The sequence below is a fragment of the Acomys minous genome, assembly GCF_964271855.1.
Source record: "Acomys minous genome assembly, chromosome: 14".
In the NCBI taxonomy this organism is placed as follows: Eukaryota; Metazoa; Chordata; class Mammalia; order Rodentia; family Muridae; genus Acomys; species Acomys minous.
This window is the reverse complement of record NC_140496.1, coordinates 58,343,949-58,365,684: the sequence shown is the minus strand read 5'-3', so window position 1 is coordinate 58,365,684 and position 21,736 is coordinate 58,343,949. Positions and strand designations below refer to the sequence as shown.

Here is a 21,736-nt window from a genome sequence, read left to right as displayed (position 1 = left end):
GAAGGTGGGAGACTCTAGAGGGCTCTTATAATATATTGAGATAGTAGAACATTCTAGAACTTATGTTTTACTTCAAACAAAACCATCACCCTCTCCATACTGCCATTGTCGGCTAAACAAGTTGGAGACTGTTCAGAGTGTTTGCACTCATCCTCAGTCCATGCTGCCTTACCTTAGCTGCTCACTGTTCTGTTGCAGTGAAGAGACGCCATGATCAGGGCAACTCTTAGAAAAGAAAGCAGTTAACTGAGGCTTCTTGCAGTGTCAGAAGTTTTGTTTACTACCATCATAGCTGGAAGCATGGCAGCACACAGACAGACATAGTAATGGAGATCTGCAGGGGAGAGAGAGAGAGAGAGAGAGAGAGAGAGAGAGAGAGAGAGAGAGAGAGAGAGAGAGAGAGATCCACTGGGCCTGGCTGGCTTGGGCTTTCGAAACCTCAAAGCCTGCCTTCAGTGACACACTTTCTCCAACAAGACCACACCTCCTAATCCCTCTCTAGTAGTGCCACTCCCTGATGGCTGGCTAAACTTTCAAATCCGTGAGCCTATGGGGTCTGTTCTCATTCAAACGACCACACTTACAGAAGGTCAATATTTTCCTTTAGGAGGGACAGCCTCACTCACATCACTCGTGTCCTTAATCAGAGCTCAGGAACGTTCCAAGTTCATTTATTTCAAGCAGTTTCCTGTTGGAAACGTGTAGCACGGAGGGGGTCAAACTCTCCATATGAAGTGCTAACAATTCACACTGCAGCTTCAGTTGACTCCCTGGTCTGCCTTTGGCTTGCTTTGTGGACTCGTTTTAATTTTCTACAATTACTGAAATGTGCTATGGAATCCCAAAGAAGTTGCTTAGGTCCTTGGAACCTCCTTTGCCTCATCCGTAAAATGTGGAGCTTGGGTAAGATTAGTGGTTTCAGGATGTTATTATTTTCCCTAAATGAACTTCCCTGTAGCACTCTGCTCTATAAAAACAATAAAAACAGAGCTCATAGCTGGACCTGAAGCATTTGCTGACCTACGTACGGTGTGTTGGGCAGAGAAGACCTACTGTGTGTTAGTCATGGTGCCGGAAGTCCAGGATACAGCCTCTTCTGCCATCTGAATGGAGAAGGGGGACAGACAATTTCTGGGTGCTAGACTCAGGGGATGCTGACCGGAGGAAGGAGAGTTAGTGAGCCAGCCCCAGCTGAAGGGCAAGTTTTTGGTTTTTCAGAAAAATTCAGTTGTGTCACGTGATAGTTTTTTGGAAGCTGTCTTGTGAGAGGGCACATGATGTTTTGCTGAAGCTAGTCATGTGAGAGGACATTTGATATTTAGGAAGAATATAAAAGGAACTCTGTAGACAGATGACACTTTTGTGTTGCTCTGCCATGTAACGCGCTTCGCTGGTCTTCACTGGTCTCTGCTGGTCTTTGCTTTGCAGAGAGAAATGTTTCAGAGAATATTTATTTTGGTAGTCAGGCTGATTCTGGCCGCTTCCGCTGACTTGTGCAGACTCAGGTGCAGACTCGGGCAGAGCCTTGTTGCCTTTGCTGGATTGTGCCGCCGCTACAATGTTGCTGTTTGGTGTTTGCTATTGGACAGGACTGCTGGTGTCCTGACAACGCAAAGTGCATCTGCCCAAGGAACGACTTCTGAACAGGTCCACAATCCCTTTTTCCTATTAACAGTCTTTCTCCCCTTCCTCAGGTGGGTGGGTTAGATGTGACGTTAAAGTGTTTAAGAACCCTGAAAAAAAAAAGTAGGTTTTGAAAGTTCTAAGCCTATACCCAGATGCAAAGAGTGGGGACCAGGAAGTCAAAGCCTACAAAAAAAATTCCCCAAACACTTCTCCACTTCTCAGGGTCCCTTTACCTGGTAGGGTACCCGCAGTGCAAACCTCCATAGCACTTCTCACTGTCTCTTCCCCCCCCCTCACCCCCCCAAACCCCCACCCTACCGCCACCCCCACCATCCCACCCGGGCCCTGCTTGCTTCTCTTGTTACCTCATTGCAGTTTTCTGATGTCATTTCCTAAGTGAAGGACTTGACAAAATCAGTGTCTGGAGCTTCACTTTTGGCCATATGAAGAGAGTGAGAGGCATCGTCAAGGCAGGGGACGAGGACAGCCAGCGAAGTTGAAGGGAGTTCTGAGCAGCCCCGCCCTGACCAGAGCATCCTGATTCTGTGCAGCTAGCAGGGTGCTATTGGACTAGCTTGCCACCCATCGGCCTTGGACGCTCAGGCCACTGCAACCCCTCAATCACTGTGTGCTTAAGAGAAAGCAATCCACTCCTAATATTTACTCACCGCTTGCAGCCGGATGACTATGCACGCTCCTAGGTGAGAAGACACACCACCGCTATTGCCTGCTCCTGGAAACGAGGGCTCTTCGTCCAGCTTGGTGGCCCTCTGCGGGTCCCAGTGCCCTCCTCACCACACAAGCCTCATCTCACTGCGGCTCTTCCCAGCCAAGCAAAGCTCAGTGAGATGATTACCTCATTGCATATCGTCTGCAAATAAGGAGTTTGGATGTAAAATGTCTTTTGAAGGGCAGGAGCTGCGGACTGGATTTTACAATAAGGAGCAGAGGAAAAAGAGCAACTACACAAGGAAGCAGGAGTAAAGCGAGGGGGGGGGGGAGGGGAAGTGAGGATGGGGAGATGGGGAGGAGCTGGGAGGGAGGGCTCATGGGGGTCCTGTCTGTGTGCTAGTGGGGAGTCACAGCTTTCCCTTATAAGCATTCTAAACACTGTGTACCGTGGAAAGGAAACCGCCAACAGTTACAGTGTTTACAGAGTCCAGGAGGTGAACAGAAGCCAGGCCCTAGCAAAAGAGCATCTGAGAAGCTGGGCCCAGAAGACAATTTGTGCATCGTTGTAGGCAGAGAGGCTGCTGCCTGGCATGACAGAGAGCATCTGTAAAGCTGTCCTATGCACAACACAATGACAAAGTGCTCAGGGCCCTTTGGTAGGACATCCTTCAATAAGGGCTGATGGCATCATGACAAAGAGCAATCAGTAAAAGCAACTTTATGGGGGTGCCGATGTGATGTATCCGAGTATTAAGCTCGCTGACAGTCTCTTTAATTCATAACTCAGGGGAGGATCTTATGGATTCTCGAATGTACAGGCTGCATTTTCCTCAAGTAATCTTCCATAAATATTGTTTTTCTCGGCTGAGCTTTAAAAAAAAAAACATTGAGAGACAGTAAGTTTGAAATCATCCTCTGGATGTTGGCTGTTCTCGGTGGTGGGTTAAACATAAAATCATTTGTTCGGCAGAGTGATCATCCCAGTCTGGGCAGACCTGACATCACCCGGGTAAGGGCAGCAGGCTATGCCTCAGACATGGACCCTCAATGTTCCAATGGGTAGGATACCCTAGAAAGTCACTGTGTCTTCTAACTCAGCCCTCATGAGCTCTGTGTAATAAGGTATGGATGTAGCCAGTGTTGGAAAGAAAAATCATTCCCTAAGTACCCGAGAAATCATTGACAGCAAAATGCCCACTTTTGTACACCCTCCAAGATACTCAAAGGAGCAAAACGAAGCCTGCAAGTTAAGGGCTGGCTGAGCTAAAGGGGATGGCGAGTTACAAAGTAGTAAAAAATTTGGAGGTGTGGGCCACGGAGGAGGCTCAGCGGACAAAGGCTCTTGCCCTCAAAATTGACAATGAGAGACCCGTCCCTGAGACCCATAAAATGGAAGTAGAGAACCAGCCCCCCCCCAAGTTGTCCTCTGGCTTCCATATGCACTGTGCTGCATGCGCGTACGGGTGCATACACATACACATGCGCCTGCTAATAATTTTTTTTTATATATAAAGAAGGCTAGAGAGATGGCTCAGTGGTTTAGGGTGAGCAGCGTTCTCGCATAGATGTAAGTCTGGTTCCCAGCTTCCACCAGACAATTCACAACTGTCTTGTAACTCCAGCTCAAGACGATTTGACACCTCTGGACTCTGTGGGCGCTTGCACACATGGCTATACACCTTGCACCCCTCAACTCCATACACATTTTAAACATTTAAGGGAAAAAACCTTTTTTTTCTTTTTGGGAAATGTGGCTTGGGTTTAGAGTGGCACTCGATGGGCCTCTCTTCAGTAGACAGCGGGTAGGCGGCAAGGAGACGAGGCCTCCATCTTCCGTGTAAAACAGTGGCCTCTGCAGATGAGCTGTGGTCCAGGAGCTGCAGGACACAGGCAGCCCAGCCCTTGCTTTTGTAAGGCGAAAGAGTGAACAATTAGAACAAAGGCTGGACTTTGTAAGAATAAGCTGCACTGGGATGAACTGCCTGTTTTAGGGAAAAGACATCATTCAAGTTAGCTGGGCAGTGGCTCCTCTTAAAGCAGCAAACTGCCTGATAGATCCCTTCTCGGGAAGGCACTTAGCTTTAGGATGGATGTATTTTCAGAGACGAGGAGATGCCCCTGTACAGGGCAGCTCCATAGAGTTTTGAGCTAGCTCCGGCCATTACAAATGAGGCGGGTTCTCTTGTCATTTTTTTTTTTTAACCACTGACTCATTGGGCTATTCCGAACAAAAATGATTCCTTCCTTAAACCACAACACTTCAAAACAGTCTAAGGATGGCTTCCTCAGAGTTCCGTTCCACGTCGTCCTTTCCAATCCTTCAGTGGGACTGTTTCCATATAAGGTAACTTCTCCGGGAGAGGGTTGACAGGCTCAGCAAATTAAGACATGGGATGCTGACCTGACTTGGAGCTTCAAATAAATGAAGAGTGATTTTTCAATATATGTGTGCTTTGTATACTATTTAGGGCATATTACTGAAAAGGTATTGTTTGATTACCTGAAAATCAGATTTTAGTGGGCAGCTGGTCTTTTAGCCTGTGACCCTGCAGTGGTCGCTAGTCTGGCTTGTAACTATCACTGCGGAGACTTAGTGTTGTGGACGTTTTGGGTTATATGTAAACATGTTTTTGTTTTAATCCCATGTGTGGGATATGGGGGCCGCTCCAGTTTGTCCACAGCTGATATCTGCCTCCTGAGAGGGCATGTGATGTTTGTCAGTTGTGAGCTACCTCATGTGGGGGCGTGGTCTTTGTCAGTAGGGATAAAAGCCAGACCCAGAGAGAGACTGGGGGTGGGGGGGGGGCTCCAAGAAAGAAGAAGGCTGCTGGTGCTTCCCTGTGCTGCTCCTGGTTGCTGTTGATGCAGTGTGGTGAGAAGAAATTGGAGATATCCTGAAACAGAGATTGGCCTTGCCCCCAAGGAACTGCGTGACCCTAAACAGCAGGGAGTAGCTAAGGAAAAACCGATACCCTCCCCTCCCTACTAACCTTCTTTCTCCCCTACCTGGTGTTGGGGTATTGGAAGGGATTGGGGTAGAAAAGGGAAAAAGAGATATAAGGAACCCAAAATAAAAATAGTTTTTAAAGCTGGGCATGGTGGCACAGGCTTTAATCCCAGCACTCGAGAGGCAGAGGCAGGCGATTGATGTGAGTTTGAGGCCAGCCTGGTCTACAAAGCGAGTCCAGGACAGCCAAGGCTACACAGAGAGACCCTGTCTCGAAAAAAAAAATTAGTTTTTAAAAGTACGCCTACCTACAACTTAGTGCTTGGTACTGAGGTGCCACTCACACCCTTGAGTACGGATCTGGAGGGTTAGCGGGGGTGGGGGTGGGGTGGGGTGGGGGGGGTGGGGGGGCAGTGAGGGAAAGAGAAGAGCACGCCGCATTCTTCCCGTGCCTTATCTACTCCTTAGGCTTATGTGGACTGTCCTGGGAGATGAGAAAGCACTCTCCCTGCCTTCAGCTGGATGTGAGGGCAAGAGGTAGGCCAGAATGGGTAGCCTCACGTGTCAACCCCCCCCCATCTTTCCTTCTGTCTCTCTTTCCCTCCCTCCCTCTCTCCTTCTCTTTTCTTCACTTTTCTTCACACAGCGTTGTGTGAGGAGCGCCTCCAGGGCCATGGCCCTAGAGATGTCATAATATGGTTCGCCTTTGCAGAGCACTTCCCATGTTTTCACCTCACACTGCCCTGCAGGGATGGGCAGCACAGGGGGTGGGGATTGGGGTGGGGGAGGGGGTGGAGTGCTTGTGTGGGGTATTTTGGTTCCATGGAGGTGGACATCATCTTTAACATTTCCCACCTGGGTGGGTTAAGGAAGCCTAAAGGATAAGGATCTGCCGTGTGAGGAAGGGAGGGGCCACAGAGCAGGAGGGGAGGGAGGGGCCACAGAGGAGGAGCAGGCAAGGCCTCCTGGCAACTGCTTAGACCTCCCTTCAGAAGAGCATCCACAGCTTCCGGCACAGAACCACCAACTCTCACTCCTCACCAAGTGTGGGCTTCTCTTCTCGTCATTCTCTCTCTTGACATCCCTACCCCCCCAGACAGGGTTTCGCTGTGTAGCCTTGGCTGTCCTACACTCGCTTTATAGACCAGGCTGGCCTCGAACTCAAAACAATCTGCCGGTCTCTGCCTCCTGAGTGCTGGGATTAAAGGTGTGCACCACCATGCCCGGCTCTCTTCTTAATCTCTAATTCTATTTTCTAATCCTACCTATGCTTCCCCCCTACCTCCGCCCCCATCTTTCCATTGATGAAGAATAAGCCCACAGGCATCGTACCTCTGAGCAATGCCACCAACCCTTAACATTTCTCTCAGATTTGTAATCCTCCAATTTCAATGGTGAAGTTACTTCAGATACGGAAGTTTTGAACGCAAGTAATTACAGGGACAAAATGTTTTTGTAAAACTCACTCTTTTTCCGAAGACCCACTGCTGTGGTGGTCATGGATGAAGCTTAAGAAAAACTGACAAATTCATTTGGAAACATTTTAACAATTGCAATTTAACAATCGCAAAGTTAAGTGAAACTGTGTTTTTGTTTTGTTGTCCTGTCAATAGGAGAACCTGTTTGAAAGGAGAGACTGTGACAGCTGCAGGCAGATGTTCATTATCAAGGACTAATAAAGGGTGGTTGGGACTTGTGCCATTGATGGTTCCTGTATCACAGTGATACCCAGGCTGGGATTCATCCTGCTTGGGGGTGAGGGAGAGTTAATTGGGATTTCTAGAAAGTGAGTCTTGTTGCCTCAGGCAAGAACTAAACAGAACCACAGGCTGGGGCGAAAGGCTTACCTGTAGTAGAAAAAATGTCGTCAGCTCCCACAGAGAGGAGTGGAGCTACTGTGGCCTCCTCCTGCAGCAGGTGTGGCACTTTATGATCGGAAACTGTCAGTGCCAAGGGTGGTAACAGGACCAAGTGGCTGGTGTTATTAATTCCTGCTTATTTCCTGCCACATCTATGGCTCCTCCGTGGATTCCCAGGACACAGTTGACTGGTTGCCAGTCAGTCCGGAGGTTGAGAGCCTGGATCCCACTTTGTCTTGGTTGCACTTGCCTCGCCTGGGCAGTCTCCTTTATTCCTACTAGTTGAGTTACTCACCACAGTTATTACTGTGGTTATAAAACGTGCCATTAGTTTAATAACACCTGGGTGCTGGGGTTGGGGACAGAAGGACCCCCGTCGCATTATGTGCTTGTGGACTCCGCATCCAGTGAGCTCCTCATCTGCGGGACTCGCTGCAGTTAACCTTTTGTGATGTCTGTAAAACCTTCTCCTGCTCTCACCACTTCCTGGGTGGGTGGTGACTGGACGTTGCACTTGCTGCCACACCCACTAAGTCACCTAGCCTGCTAAAAGCACTCCAGGGACAGGAACCTGACTCACCGCTGTAGTTCCCGGGTCTAGTTCAGAGTTTCTGACTGCACACGGGGAGGGGAGGGCTCTCCAAACGGTCCAGAGTTTGTTTGTTAAACAAAAGGCCCAGAACTCCTCTCCAGCAATATGCGGATAAAAGACAAAAAGGTGTCAGCCTCTTACGTCCTCAATTATTAGACAGAGGTGGACGTAGTGTGCTGAGCTGACTGTGATTAAGGGCGGAAATGTGCAGCCCAGACGTTGAGCATTCTGGGTGGTAAGGAAGCCGAAAGATTGATGAGCTGAAATCCGAGCTTCTGGAAGAGCCAGACCTTACGCTTCTCTGTTGTCCAGCATATTTCAAAACTTAACATTACGCTTGTATTCAGGCTTAATAGAAAGGAGAGAAATGAAAGAAAATTTTAGGAAAAGGTTGAGGTGGGGAGGGAAAAGGACGGGGGTGTGGGTGGGATGGGGGGATGTTCTGGTGGCAAGATGGAAATTAAAAGGAAAAAAAGAATTCATTGAGTCAAAGTATACTCAACACCCAAGTTACTTCTTAACTCTGTTTAACTGTTGCCACTCCGTAAATAAATTCCCATGGTTGGGACCCACCAGGAATTTCTTTATTTTGGTCTTTGAGACAGAGTCTCATGTGGCCTTGAGTTCTGTTCAAAGCCAAGGATGACCTTGCCCGGGGATCCTGCCTCTATGCCCAGAGCTCAGGGGAGGCCACCATGCCTGGCTGGAAATAAATTTTTAAAAGTCTCTTTCGGAAGGCTTCACACCTGGCTAGTCAGTCACGTGTCAGTTAACAAAAATGAGAAACACTTGTGGAAATCAAAAGGCGAGCAACGGTCTGCACCAGAGGGCAGTTTCCCCAGGAACATCCGTGATTGGTTTCACATATATTAATGAGAGGCCCGGGCAAGGGAGGGGGAGGGGTCACTGGATACCAGTGGGCCTTTTTGAGTGTCTGAATCATCCCTGTGAAGTTTTAAACAAGGAACACTGATTTTTTTTCCCCCCTCCCAGCACTGTGGAGTCTTTTGTATTCAAATCCAAAGCACAAAACTCTATTGTGGGAGGAAAAAGAGTCTTTAATAGAAACCGAGTCGTGTCCACTTAAAGCAATGAATATAGTCTCACGCGGCAGACATGCCATTTTGAGGCACTACAGCTAATAATAGGATGGTGTGGGATTCCTTTTCTTCTTTTTTTACAGGCACCTTCCTTGGAAGTTGTTCTAATTAGTACCACAGGGAGCCTGGAGAGGAGAGAGGTGGGCCAGAGCGAGGCAGGCCCACCCAAACTACAGCGGTGGGCAGTCAGGTCAGAGCCTTGTTGGATCTGATGCTTGGCTCAGTGTGCCTGGCCAACTCTCTCAAGCACAGCAGGCCTCTGGACCTTGAAGGGGTGGGAGTTCGCTGCCTTTGAAGGCCATTCAATCCTATCTGAATAATTATTTTTAGCAAGGGTTAAGCAGGTGGCGGGTGGCATGTTCAGCTGGGGACCAGAGACTGTACGTGTGGGTGGCTGGCTGCGAGACACTCGTGGGGATTCCACAGCGCTGGGCGTCCCGGGATAGGGCCCAAGCGATGAGGTTTCCAGACAAGTCTTCCACGCCAACTTTTAAAGGTCGGAGGAAAGTTTCTCGAGGGGTGGGGGCCCGAGGGGGAAGGATGGGTGGGCTCGGGCGTCTCCTCCCCTTTAAGCGGGTGGCCCCGGCGCCTCCTCCGTTACCTGGAGCGGGGAGGGGCTTGGGAAAGTTTGTGTTTGTTGCTGGCAAAGCGCCGGGTGGGAGGCGCGGGCGGGCGGGAGGACGCCACGGCTCTTCCCTTCTGCTTTCGGGAGGCGGTCGGGGCTGCGCCCTGGGATCGGCGGGGCCGGCTCCGGGGCCGGGCGGCTGGCGGAGGGCGGGAGGGGAGGAGGCGGAGGGCCGCGCCGAGCCAGGTGCGCACGTCCGCGCCGGCGCTAGGTTTGCTCGGCCGGCGGGGAGAGCGGAGCAGGCGCGCGGCCCGGCGGAGCAGCCGACTCTGGAGCAGCCGGAGCTGGAGGAGGAGGAGGAGGAGCGGCGGCGGGGAAGGAGGAGGAGGCGGAGAGTCGCTCCCGCCGGCCGAGCATGGGGCGCCCGGCGCCGAGGCCGCTGCTGCTGGCTCTCCTGTCGCTGGGTGAGTGCCCCTGGGGCGCGGGGTCCCGGGGGGGCGCGGCTGCTGCGCAGGGCCTGGGGTACCCGGGGTGTCGGGGCGGCTCCCGAGAGACTCGGCTCCGGAGCGCGGGCCGCCGGCCGGGCGGGGAGCCAGTGTGCGGCCGACCGGAGCCCGGTGCACATCCTCCTGGGCCGGAGCCTTCTGGCCTGGCCATGCTGGGTGATCCTCACGTGTGCCGGGGGAGTGGCCCTTGGTTGGCTCCCCCACAGCGCTCTCTACCTGTTGGCCACCGGGAGCCTGGCTCACCTTGAACTCCCGGCCCCGGAGGGTGGGGGCCGCCCCAGCTCGCGTGCACGGCTGGGCGGAAATATAAGCCTTTGCTGTGCCCCGCCATAGCCGTGGCTGGTCCGGATCGCTCTTCACTGGTTAGCCCATGCTGAGTTGCTTTGCCTGGGAAGCAAGAGAATCCAACTTCCTTCCTCGAAGGTCACTGGGTGGCCCAGAGCGTTACAGTGACAATCGGATACCATCCCCATCATTTTAGTGGTGGCTAGATCTGCCTCAGTGTTGCCTTCCAGCTTTTCCTGAAGCTGGCTAGGCTTGGATTTATACACAAAGAGACGAGAGCTCAGCTTTCCCAACTTTTCTACCTGTTACTTCCCTTGTTACTAACCCCTTTCTCTTCCACCCTCTGGAAACCCTTGGTGCCTCTTGGTGGTTTGGCCCAGTATCATCCCCTCCCCCCTCCAAGGAATCTTTCCTGGGATTCCCCCCTCCATTTTCCATTCACTCCTTACACAGACACCATCTTCACATAGATACACAGGGTGATTCTTATCCAGCCACGAGATGTATTTATTTAGTGCCTGTCATGCATGGTACAGGAAGGCAGGTTCCCCAAGTGCAGTTAAATGCCTGGATCCCTGTGATCAGGGGGCTAGCTCTAGGACTAGCCGAATTCCGGACCCAGCCCTGGGGTTCCCTTCCGAGCCCCTGCAGAAGACAGATCTCAAGCTTTTGAAGAGCACATGGTGTGTGTTGTCTATCCCAGCCAGGCCCCAGCTGCACAGAGGCTAAATGACTGTACTTCTGAGGGCCTGTGGGTCCCAGGGGAGGCTTCCCCAGCCGCCACCACCGCCTTCCTGCTGGCATTAGGACTTTTACCCATCCCAGCCCCCCATGAGTCCCGGCTGCCTTTCTAGCTGCCACTGTGATACCTCACCTCTGAGGGGTTTTCTGGAAGAGATTCCCTCCCAAGAACTCATCTACCTACAGCCCATGTGCAGAAAACATCCCATAGTCTTCTGTGGTTTCTGATCCTAGCCCTTTTAGTCGTCTCCCCCCCCCCCCCCCAGGAGCCTGCCCTTGTAAGTTGTGTATTTGTTGAACATTGCTGAGGATGGTCCCCACCGCTTAATTGGCTTATGAGTCTGGGTCAAGCAGGGCCACGGCCTAGGGTTGCACAGATTGCGAAGGGCACCACTCCCAGCTGCCACACTCACTTTGTGGTTTCTGTGAATGACTCTCCCTAGAGTGCTCAGTTTGCAGTCTGTGTATGTACCAGTTAAGAGGGTAGGGCGAGGTAGAAGTTGAGAAAGAACGCCCTTGAGTGGGCTGGGGTTGTAGCTCTGTGGAAGAGTGTCTGGGTAGCTTTGCCAGGCCCAGGATTCAGTCCCTCATACCAAACAAAGAATTAAACAAACCACAGCCAACAACGTGTGTGTGTGTGTGTGTGTGTGTGTGTGTGTGTGTGTGTGTTGTGCGCATGCGCAGAGCACTGCTTGGGGGGGGAAATCATGGTGTTATACCCATGCATCCAACCTTGATGAGACATAAAGGGTTTTTTGGTGTCTCTGGCCAGTGCAGATTCACCCGCCAATTCTCTGAGTCACTGATGTGCCATCTACAGACTCCGCCCCTTGGTACCTCGCTGGGTGCAGCTTCATCCGTACCCCTGAGGCAGCTTCCTAGTGTACCATCGTTCTCCAGACACACTGAGTCCGGCGGAAACAGTGTGTCGCTAAGCAAGATCAGAAGATGGTCTTCCCCTATTGCTAGCTGCTGGGACAGAATCTTGATGTCCCTGCTCTCTGTCACTGCTACCTGCATGGTGCCCCTCTGGTGTGTGACCTCCACTGGTACCCTAGCCCTTTGTTTTTTTAGCTCTTCCCAAGCACAGGTTCGAGCTGTGTAGTGGATTCTTCTAAGTCAACTCCACGCCCCACTCACCCACACTGTGCTTTCCCTGTCTTAGCCAAGGCCCTAGAGGTTCCCCGGGAAGACAGTTTCTGGCCCCTCATGTTGACATTTTTCCCCAACTCCCCTCTAAGGTGATGGATCTGAATGGGTCGTTTTGGGGCTCCCAGCTGTGTATGTACCACTCCAGTGATTCTTCTCCTAGGAGATGCCTCTTGTGTTCCGCTTTAGATAGTTCATTCTAAGGACCTGTTTGCTAAGAGTCATGGGCTCTGTTGTGCCTTCTAGCTCTTCTACCCCTGTTCCTCCCTTCCCTTTGCCCCTGAAGCTCACGTCCTCCTCGAAGTGTTCTCACTGAGTTCACCATCCAGGATGAGGCCGGAACCACTCGCTCCCACCTCCCTGCCTTTGTCTGTCCTTCAGCCCTTCATCTGATATGGTATTTCATAAGTGCCTAATCTGTCTGCAGTGGAGGCAGTGCACTGCGTGGTGGGAGTTCCCAGCAAATGACCAAGGTATAGCACCTCACTGAGCGTTAACTGCGCTGTATTGACAAGTGATAGAAACAGTGTGAGCCCTGAGACCAGCCCAGCACTATGGATAAGCAGGGAGGCGTGGGATTCATTGTGACTGGGGGTGGGGGAAATGGAGGGCTTGCGTTGGGGGGGGAGCAGTGGGGGGGTTGCTTTTGCTGAAGAGGTGACATTTGAGCTAAGCTTTGAGGGTAATTAGAATTTTGAAAGGAAGGATAGAAGAACATCCTGGGGCTCAGGGGAAAAGCCCAAAGTGTGGGTGAGTGAAGTGCATGGCTCCTTCAGAAATGGCACCCGGGTGGGGGGGGGGTGGGGAGGGGATGGACTGGGGGAGGGGAGAGCTAGGGGGAGGAGCTAGACTCTCTGTGCTGTGTGGTCCAGGCTGGGCTGTGAATTGTTGGCTCCTTGGGGTTGGCCAGGCAGGCTGTGTTTCATGTCGTAGCTCCTGTTCGTGACACCGGATGTCATTGTCTGCTTCCAAGTCTTACACCCCTGCCTGATTATCCCACGGAGGCAGGGACCCTACTGGTCTTGCTCCTTTTCTATCCTCTTAATATAACACATAGGGCGTGTTTGACTAGCTGAACACATATAAACGGGTATGTCTTTTTGTGTGTGCGCGCGCAAGTGTGTGTGTGTGTGTGTGTGTGTGTGTGTGAAGTAAGCAGACTTGAAAAGTTGTGGGGGTCGGGGTGGCTAATACCTTATCTGGTATGCTGCATGAGACCTGGAGATTGGGGAGAATAATTAATATATTCTCTCTACCTCTTTTAAAAAAAATTGCAAATCCACCGAAATAGCTTTTAAATGACAAAAGCATCACACCTATATTTTCAAATTCAATTGCTGTAACAGGGTATTATGCTAATTAGGCAGGCTAAACTGCCTTAACAGGTGGTATGCTTCCAGCACAGTGGTTCAAACAATGAGACCCTTTTATTTTCCTCCCCTGAGGGAAAGCTTGGGTGGACCCTTGTGTCCCACAGCCACTCTAGTCCCGGGTTGGTGACCCCTCCAACCTGGTTTTTAAGATCACTTTTATCTGTCACCCTTACTTTTCTAGCCCCCCAAAAGGAGGGAAACAGCTTGGATGTTATAACGGGTACTTCGTGGGCCAAGCTTGGAAGTGACATCACTTCTGTGTATCTTACATCGGAGACAATTTAGTTCCATGTCACACTAGCTGCAAGAGAAGCTAGAAAACACAGAGAACCTGGCAGCCATCTGTCAGCTACTGTGGAAAACGGAAGGATGGATTTGGGATTTGGAGGAGCACCAAGCAGTCTTATGGAGGATGTGCGTGCGCACACGTGTGTGTGTGTTTTACTAGAGAATGGAACCGGGACCTTCTACACTTTATTCCTGGGCCTCGTCCCCAGCCGTGTTCTTTTCTGGTGGCATCTGTTAGGGCTCCGCCACCCCTGACAGGGACAGAGCACCAATAGCTGTCACTTGAGGGTCAGGCTCTCGGATACATTCTGTCCGTCACTCACATGTTGGAAAAGGCTCAGTTATTCTCTTCTTACAGACGAGGAACTAGGTTTCTGGAAGACTGAAATAACTCTTTTGGTCACGGCAAGACTCCATCCTGTTGGTGCTGAGGATCAACTGCCCATTGTTCACTCGGCCCATATGTTGCCCATTGTTTGAGATTTAGATGAAGAAAAAAATGATTGTGGTCCAAAAAAAAAAAAAAAACCAAGCTGGAATTAAAAATAGGATCTGGGTGTGCGGGGTGGGAGTGGGGTGCTCAGGTGCGATCTAGAAGGGAGTAGTGGTGTCAGCGTGTACTCCTCAGATGCGACAACCTGCAGCCCTTGCAGGTCCCCATTGCCTGCTCGGAGGGAGGAACGAGTGGGGCTGCTCACAGGAGGAATACGGAGGAAGGCTCACAGGAGAAACACGCGTGAATCCCTCCAGCTTAAACAGCCTTTGAAGTGCTGTGGTCTTCAGAGATTCCTTGGCACTTATTTCAGCCTTGTTAACAGAATTCCTGTATCTGCCAGGCTGATTAATGCCTGCCCTGGCTATAATTATTCTTATTAGCCGGCTGGGTAGAGGCTGTAGTTGTCAGTGACGTTCCTTACAGGGCAGCCGGGCCAGGCAGCTCGTATATGGCGATCTGGTTTTAGGGATGAGCTGCTGAGCTGATTTGTCTCTGTATAGATGAGTCTGTACATACATATTGGCGCTGCGTCTGGCAGTGAATAAAGTGTGGGCTTGTCTGTCGGAGTGTGTCTGCGTATCACTTTATCAAATGAAGTTGGTGGAAGCTGTCGGGCTCAGTTCATAGCCTGTTTGGTTTAATTGCATTGGTTTCTTTAAGGCAAGGCTGCTGGGTCGTTTGACTCTGCTTTGGGAAAATAACTCGAACTGGCAAAAAAGAAAATTCTAAATAATTTATCTTCTAGAAAAGGTGAAATGCTGGAGTTGGCGGAGTCAGTGGGTTTGGGTTTTGTTTTGTTTTGTTTTGTTTTGTTTTCCTGAGATCTTGGACTGCCACCCCTGCTCCCCAGCACACACCCCAGCTGCACTCTTGGGAAGGAACAGACGCAGACCCAGTGGCAAACACCGTCACATACCGGCAGTGTGATTTCCAGGAGACAAAAAAGGCAATGGAAGTGTGTGTTTATGTTCTTTGAGTGCTCGCTTCTCTCGGTGGTGCTCCCTGATTATGGAGTCGCTGAGCGGCATGAGTCAAGTCTAAGCATGACATCCCAAGGCTCTACCTGTTTTACACCTCTGTGAGCAGCTGGGACATGGAAGCATCAACATCAGGCATGGAGGGAGCGTGTGGCAGGTGCTGCTCTGCCTTGGGTGAATCTGGCTGAGAACATTAAAGAACAGAGCCATGCTCACAGGTTCAGGGGTCATTGCAGAATGCGTGCTGCCATGGAATCTAAATGACAAAGAGGCAGATAGGTTAGGTCTCAGACCTTAAAAGCGACCGTGAGCCAAGAATGTCTTGGAAGTGGCTCTCTCTTGTTCTTGTGTTAAACTGGAGCAGGCCAGCACTTCGCAGCCTGTAGGCCGGGGTGAGGGATCCCTGTCAGTTTCTTGTGGGTTGCAGGTGTGTGGGATTCTGGTAGTGGGTCCTGGGAGCCCACAATCAGCGGCCACCTCTAAGCCCTTGAACCTTGTGGATACTATCATTGCCGAGGGTGTAGTGACGAAAGCCAGCAGATGTCACTTTCACTCAGGGAGCCTCAGCATCCCCACCTCTGCCTCAGGATGAGCTGTTTGAAGATGGAACTAGAGCCAGGTTTGCTGTGGTCCACTGGCAGTCTTGGCTTTATAGAGCTGGAAGCAGGGGTGTCAAGAGTTCAAGGCCAGCTTGGGCTGTATAGAGAGACTTGGGGATGGGGGGGGGTGGAGAAGAAAGAGAGAGGGGGAAGGGAAGGAAGAAGCTCAGCAGCTCTGTGACATAGTGTGTGGCTTCTTTGTCTACCCAGCAGACCCTGAGCCAGGGTCAGTTAAACAGGTCAGCCATCTTGAGGGCTAGGGACTTGGAAGTGAGCAGAGCCGAGCAGCGTACATGGTGGCACAAGGTGCACTAGATGTGGGGTTAAGACCTTCACAGAAAAGTGGGTGATAGCGGTGCTGACAGCAGGTCGGAAGGGAAAGTTCTAGAAGTAGTCCTCAGAGAGTCGGGAAAAGAGCCAGCAGAACACCCTATTGGAAATAAAACAGAGATGAGTGGGAGCTGGCTTGGCTTGCTACAGAGGGAGTCGGGGCGGAAAGTGTTGCTGCATGCCGGAAGGGTGGAGGAGTGTGGGCCTAGCATGGGGGTTCTCGCCTGAGAGACAAGGCGGCTGTTGGGCTGGGACACTGAAGTCTGACTATGTGGCGAAGGTGGGTTTGAAATCAAATGCTGAGGAGTAAGTGGGTAAGGGAGGACATTGCTGACACAGAGGCTGTCTGTCACCTGTCTTCCCAAGGGGCACCAAGTAGAAGACCACCGTGAAGCTGGTGCCTGTTCAGTGGGATGACACTCACTAGCATGTGGAAGAGAGCCCCCTGGGAAGCAGGGTGGAGAGAGGGCAGTAAGCATGGCTGGAGTCCTTGGTGGACTCCACAGAGCAGGAACCGTGCTTTGCATGGTCCAAAAAGAGTCAGGGAGATACAGGCAGAATATGAGAGGAGCGATGAAGTGTGGAACATGGTCCCTGCAGTCCTCTTAGCCTTTGCAGCTCTAGAATGTCCCCACAGTCCCCAGACATTGTCGGGAGAAGTTTTCTGCATGTCCCCTTCTCCGCATGTTGAAAATTTCTGGATGTCATCTAATGTCTGGATTGTAGAATTAACTTACTCCCTGATGTCATTTTTATGTCGTGGGGGGGGGGGAGCACGCAGGGGAGGGAGGGAGGGGGGATAGGGAGGTGGGGGGCTTGTTGGTCCACAAGCCCCAAGGATGCATCTGTCTTCACTCTGTTGCTGGGGTTACAGGTGCGCATCACACCTGGCTCTTCGTATGAGCACTAAGACTCAAACCCAGGTCTTTTTGGTTGCAGAGCAAGCACTTAGCTTACTGAGCCATCTCACTAGCTCCCTTGGGTGTGTTTCTGAAAAAATTATAAGAGGAGGAGGAGGAGGAAGAGGAGGAGGTGGTTTGTGGTGCTGGGCATCACACCAAGGCTTCATGCATGTTAGGCAGGTGCGCCCCCACTGAGCAGCACGCCCAGCCCGTCTGTGCTGTTGGGTAACCCATCTCTTTTCTCTCTACATCACCTAAGAAGGCTTCAGTAATTTGTTAAAGACAAACTATTACATGTGTGATTAAAAAAAATATTTCTGTACCTGGGATCCCTCCCAGTTGAAAATAACTTACATGGAGAAAAGAAAAAAAAAAAAAAGACTGGGTTTAGGCTTTGGAACCAGCCCTCCTTTGAACTCTGCAGTGCAGGGATTGTGGACCTTAGACAAGTTTCTTAACTACTTTGAACCTCCCTTTCCATCCCTGGCAAACAGGATGAGTGCCTCTCTTGCAGGACTGCCATCAGTGTAAAAATTATCTTTAAAATACAAAACATTCTACTCAATGTGTACACACTTCTAGTGTGGTCTGGGACCAACATCGGTTCCCCGGGGACTCTCCAGATCCAGTCTAATGTGCTGAATCGGAGTCTGCATTTGAACAGTATTCCTAGGAGGCTCTGATGCACACTAATGAGCAAGAAGTTTTAGTCTGCAAGGATGCAGGGCACACACAACGTATGGTAGCGTGACTTTTGCAGTGAGTGCTGAGGCAAAGGTCAGAGACAGTGACTGGAGCGGGTCAGTGCTGGGCTTGGTGAGTGTGGGAGGCATTCAGTACCCCGTGAAGGACGGGGACCATGTGGGCATGCAGGGCAAGCTGCCAGCTTGGTTTTTTGTTGAATCTACCAAATTTGGCATGTCGGAGGGATGACATCATGCTTTTCCATGGAATCAGGTTGGAAGGATGGGGGGACCCATGACCTGAGGCAGCCGCTGAGAACATCACAGGGAAGCTTGGCCAAGGAGATCAAGTAGGACAGGGAATGAGACTTCAAGGCTTGACGACTCCGCAGAGGCCTTGAGGGTCCAGGATCTAGGCTCCCCAACACAGATGGGGCAGCCGGTAATCAAATAAGCATCTAATCAGAGTCTTTCTGTTGCTTTGATCAGTTTAGCTTTAATGCCAGACTAGGGTTGGCCTCAGGTGCTTAGGCAAGCACCGTGCAACTTCCTAGAAGCTGCAAGTCCAGGGTGTAGTAGGGAAGTGGTGAAAACTGCTCATAGGCTGGGGCCTGGGGAGCAAGCAATGGAAGAATTCCTTAGGAAATCCCTTCCCAGCTTCTCTGTAGTGTGGAACTCATCACATCAGGCAGTACACTTGTCACGCACTGGCTTTTTGAATAGGCTTTGTGACCACACCAGATTGCCCCTGTGATTATCCCCACCTGGGAGATGGAGGAACTGGGGTGCAGTGTCACACTGTCCGTGATGGAGCTGCAGAAACTCCCACTTATGACATCACTCAGACGGACCTTGCCACGTGGGAAGGAGTTGATGCAAGTAGCTGACGTGTGCTGACCCTCAGTCTGCCGTCTTTGAAAACCAGAGACTTGGATCCTGGCTCTGTTCCCTTCTCTTTACTAGTTTCTTGACCTTGAGCAGAAACTGCTGAGTAGCCTTTAGCCCCTGTAAAAAAGGATTAGTTTAGCTGGTCCTGAAGGGCCTCCCTTCTCTCGCCAGACTTCTCTGAGCATGCGGACTCCTGCTGTTGGCCATATGGGCCTCTTGCTCGGCCCTGGCTTTGCTGGCTTTTTGCCATCTTCCCCAGCCTTGCTTGGGTCTGCAGCCCATGCCTGGTCCAGGACTGGTCACTAGTTGGTGCCACCAAGGGCTCTGGATATTTACTGTCTGCTGTTCTGTCCCTGTATCAGCAACTGCTCCTCATGCCAGCCCATTTCCTGTGCTGCGAGAAGGGATCTCTTTCTGGGTTCCCTAGAGTTCTGGGGTCCTCATCACCAGGCCAACTGGGCTTCCAGGCTGGTTTCTAGGGAAAAGATACAGGCACGGTAAAACCCTGTACAGCATTTCTGAGCTGCTGGCTGTTAACAATATCACTGACTTTTATTTATTGTTGGTGCAAGTTTTGGTTTGAGGCTTTCCAGTGTTGTGTGGCCAAGACCTAGCCTTCAGGAATGTGACTCGTATTTTCTTCTGCCTTTGTCCTTCGGGTCTCCTATGGCGCCTGACTGATGGCCCTGCTCTACAGGAGTGTGCTTGCGCTTGTATGCTTACCCAGCTGGTGCCGTCTCCTTGTTATCTCCCTCTCCCCTCTCTCCTTTACTGCTCTCGGCTTCTTGGCTTCCTTCCTCTCTTCCCCACACGCCAGCTTCAAAGTCATAGTCATCTTGTTTCGGCCTCTCAAGTTCTAGGTTGCAAGCACATGTCACCTTGCCCATTGCAGCAGGAAGGGGTACAGATATTTCGATGTGTCTAAACATTGACATTGCTCAGGATTTGACACCCTTTGCCCCATATGACCCTTAGTTGGCTAAATGTGCCCTGGTGTTTCCAGGGATTTTCATTCTCCCTTGATCCGAAAGGGGAAAGTTTAAGATGTTCCTGGGTGCCATTCCACTGAGGGATGCATCCTAGAAAGCTTGTGAGATACTTGTGGCAACCGGAAGGCCTGTGACTTGATGCGGCTTGGCTGCTGCCCAGTCCTCTATGGATGTTTTGAGGTGCTGCTAAGTACAGCAATGCTATCCCTCTTGTCTTGTGTGCTGGCGTTGACTGAGAGAGACCCCTTTAGGAGTGAATTCTGAGTGTTGAATAGCTTGCTAGTTTGCACTATTCTAGAGGTGATGGGGTGAGTCCAGCCTTCTAAATCTCTCTCCCCGGATGACTAGGAGCAACATTGGACTTGGTGTTGATGCAGAGTGTTGCCTCTTAGCTTATATTGCAGTGAGGAGTTTAAAAAAAAAAAAGGCACTTGGCACAGCTATTCATTTTTCCATTTTCTGAAAGCTGGCACATCCAAATGTTTTTTATTTATTTATTTATTTATTAGAAGACATTACAGTCTGTCATCCTTGATTGAGAAATCCATACAGTAAATCCAAGTTAAGATGAGGATGCCTGACCCAGGGCTGGGTACGTGGCGGGCACTTTGTCATGTTAGTCAGTGGGCATGGCTGAGGCACTAGAAGGAACAAGTGACTTGTGCCTGACTGCTAGTCTCCTTTGCAACACAAGGCAATCCCTGCTTTCCCTCTGCAGCACTGAGGACTATTTACCATGTTCCTGAAACTGAATGGCGGGTGGATCCCGGGTGTGCTGAAGGGTTATTAGATGCCTGTGCATATGGGGCTGCCAGAATTAAAGGGGTGTATGTGGGGGACCAGGAGCTGTGATCATGGAAAACCTTTACAGAACAAGTGGAGAGGTCTTCCAGTAGGACAGTGACCGCTGGGAGGAGACAAGTGCGTCCAGCTTGGCATCCCATTTAAGGATTAGCTGACTTAAGCTGAGAACGTAAGAGACCTCAGAGGGCTGTGGATGTTCAATTCTGGGAAAGGGAGTGGGGTGGAGAGGAGATCTGCGTGCAAAGTCACCCTGAAAGGTGTTGGCAGCATCGTCAGCGCCCACAGGGCAGCCCAAGCCACTTGCACACACAGCGCGCGTGAAGCCTTCTGGGGCTTCCAGGAAGCAAGCCCGTTAAATGAAGGTGATAAAGTCAGGCCATAAGCCTATTTTTGGTTGTTTCTTACAAGGAAAACAGCTCACCAAACAACTACTGATGTTCCCCTTAGGTCTTTTAGCACGGCGTTTCTTCAGAGGGCCATCACCCGAGAAGAGACACAGATAAGTTGCAGAGGGATGTTAGTTGGTTTTCTGCGGAAACAAGGTTTATGTAGCCATGCCGCTTATTCATCGGAGTCCCAATTTAATAACCATTTTTATCCCACAAACAGGCTTATCCGAAATATCAGTATGAGTCCCAGAAAGTGCAGTGTGGTGCTTCTGGCATCCCTGGAGGGTCACAGAGGCAGGGAGGGTTCTTCTTATCACGGTGTGTGGCAGCATGAGTGTTTGTATGGTTGGATTTGCTTATATACTTAGAAAGCATGGGATATTTGTGTATCATCCTAGTCCTATAGCACACACACACACACACACACACACACACACACACACACACACACGAAAATGCAAACACACATGTGGGCACACATGGACACACACACACACACACAAACACATGCTACATATAAACTCACATGCACGCACACACACAGAGTGAGAAAAATCTCCATCCTTCCTGTGGCTTGCCTCTGTTCTTCTCTTGGCAGCTAGTGTGTAAGCCACACCTCTTGTAGATTCTCAGTATTGTCCCCTCACTGTCCCCCACCCCTTCCTCCCTTTGTGGGGTTGGTATAGTCTCTCCCATCCCCACAATAGCATCTGCTCCCCACTCACACACCCCGAAGCTTCCCTCTGATGTTCACAGAGAAGAGGACAGACTTCCTTCACCCCCAAGTGATTGCTTCCAGCACCCTGTGACTGGGTTGGTCCCAGCCACAGACCGTCTGCTTGTCATCACTGTTGTAGCAAGCAGCCAGCTCTGAGCCACGTCTCAGGGTAGGACAGTGAGGCTGCTGTGTGCAGCCTCTGCCACGTCTCACGGTCTGCCCCGCTCAGACCCAGTATTTATTATCTACCCTGTGCCA

General features: G+C 50.9%; 1 protein-coding gene across 2 annotated transcripts in view; it reads left to right on the top strand.

The window, feature by feature from the left end:
- The first annotated feature begins 9,504 nt into the window (after positions 1-9,504).
- Positions 9,505-21,736, top strand: part of PTGFRN (prostaglandin F2 receptor inhibitor) — a 74,314-nt gene continuing 62,082 nt past the window's right edge. The window contains exon 1 of one of the 2 annotated variants that reach the window (XM_084757199.1): positions 9,505-9,825. In XM_084757199.1, coding sequence (XP_084613325.1) covers positions 9,777-9,825 — 49 coding nt within the window. In that variant the 5' untranslated portion in view covers positions 9,505-9,776. The remainder of the gene's footprint in view (positions 9,826-21,736) is intronic. The other variant, XM_084757198.1, reaches the window with a different exon arrangement.